The sequence below is a fragment of the Camelina sativa genome, chromosome 19 (genome assembly GCF_000633955.1).
Source record: "Camelina sativa cultivar DH55 chromosome 19, Cs, whole genome shotgun sequence".
Classification (NCBI taxonomy): Eukaryota; Viridiplantae; Streptophyta; class Magnoliopsida; order Brassicales; family Brassicaceae; genus Camelina; species Camelina sativa.
In genome coordinates, this window is record NC_025703.1 from 14,797,609 (window position 1) to 14,799,215 (window position 1,607).

Here is a 1,607-nt window from a genome sequence, read left to right on the forward strand (position 1 = left end):
GATCATTTAGATTTTGACATATATCATTTTTGAAATTAATTATTTATGCGATTAGAAAGAAAAAACTAAATGCGATTAGAAAGAAAAAATAATATTTGATATCACCAATGAGCAATAACCAATAGGCAAAGACTCTATGATTTTTTTTTTTTTATGTTTATTGTGTTTGATTTAAATTTGATGAGTATTTTGATGTGGTGTCCCAAAAAAATATAGAAACAGAATTAGATTTGTATGCAAATTTTGTTTCTACTTAAAGCTGAATAAATCTCGTAAGTTTTTTTTATGATTAATTGACTAAGTATTTAAAACCATTCTTGAAACATGTACTTTTCAGGTTGGATATGTAATCATTGATATACCATAGTTCTTAGTGTAATTAATTAGCAAAGAGTTTTTTTTAGCAACCAAACAATACAACGGGCTCATATTAAACCTTAGCATAAATAAAACCAAACAGGTCATTGGGACCAAAGTAGTTCAATTAGTTTTATAGATATGAACAGAAAACAAGGAACAAAGCAAAATATCTGCCAGAGTTTTTTTTTTTTTTTTTTTAATGTCAAATCCTAAAACTAAAAAATCCAATCCAAACAGATTGCAATGTGGTCAATCCTGTGGTCCAAATTGATGATAAATATCCGAATCCACGTGAGAGAAATCATGGACTATTTTTGTTCTAATCATATTATTGTTATTATTCGTACTAAGAAAGAATGTGGTTGAATGCGAGCGAAGCTGATTAGTGTGAGATTATTACTCCATTGTTAGGCCTTTTGGTGGAGACAACATCAGCAAATGCATCAAGAAGCTGCCCAGCAAGGCTGCTTGGATCATCCTCTAGAGTCTGCACAAATGTACTCACAACGGATTGCTCCTGAGCGGTTGAGCTCAGGCTGAACCATGTCAAGAACCTGACCCTGAATATTTTATCGATGTGGCCTTCGCGCTCCAGCCACCTGATCACCTTCACACATTTCTCAAGAGTATCATCAATCGGCGAACTATCACATTCATGGTTCTCTGAGTCATTACTGATAGAAATTGCTTTCCTCTTCCTGGTCATGAGGAAATCAAACTCAGGATCGTCACCACTCCCATCTGATATCACCAAGCAGTTGTTGTTCGTCTTCCGTCTACCGTTAGAGACAGCATCATCATAGTCATCACCATCAGCCTCAGCAAGCGAATTTAATGGCACTCCATTGTCTTCACCTCCAGATGAATCAGGTGGAGGAGTTAGTTCCTCATTTAAGTCTGGCACTGAAACCATATTTAGATCAAACTCATGCGGCCGTCTACTAGATGGCAATTCTTCCTCCGGCTCACAGATTTTCTCAGTATCGACATCGTAAAACGCCTCAATCAAGCCTTCCTCCTGAGCTTCAGCCAACTGCACATACTTGGAAAGTTGCGCGATCTGGAATTTAGAGGAAATGCTACTTTTCTCCTCTCTATCTGAAGGCTGATCATTACCTACTGAATCAGTTATTCTCTTTTCCTTACTACCCACTGATTGCAATATCTCAACGCTCTTCGTAAAGCATGTAGCATGGGAATGGCCATAGATACCAGCTTCTGTGTAAGAGACAACACGGAATGTGTAC

General features: G+C 36.9%; 1 protein-coding gene across 4 annotated transcripts in view; it reads right to left on the minus strand.

Moving 5' to 3' along the window:
* LOC104766371 (VIN3-like protein 1) overlaps nt 477-1,607 on the minus strand; it is a 4,051-nt gene continuing 2,920 nt past the window's right edge. For 3 of the 4 annotated variants that reach the window (XM_010490245.2, XM_010490240.2, XM_010490246.1), the window contains one exon: nt 477-1,476. In XM_010490245.2, coding sequence (XP_010488547.1) covers nt 743-1,476 — 734 coding nt within the window. In that variant the 3' untranslated portion in view covers nt 477-742. Of the gene's footprint in view, nt 1,602-1,607 lie in introns of all 4 variants that reach the window. The other variant, XM_010490241.2, reaches the window with a different exon arrangement.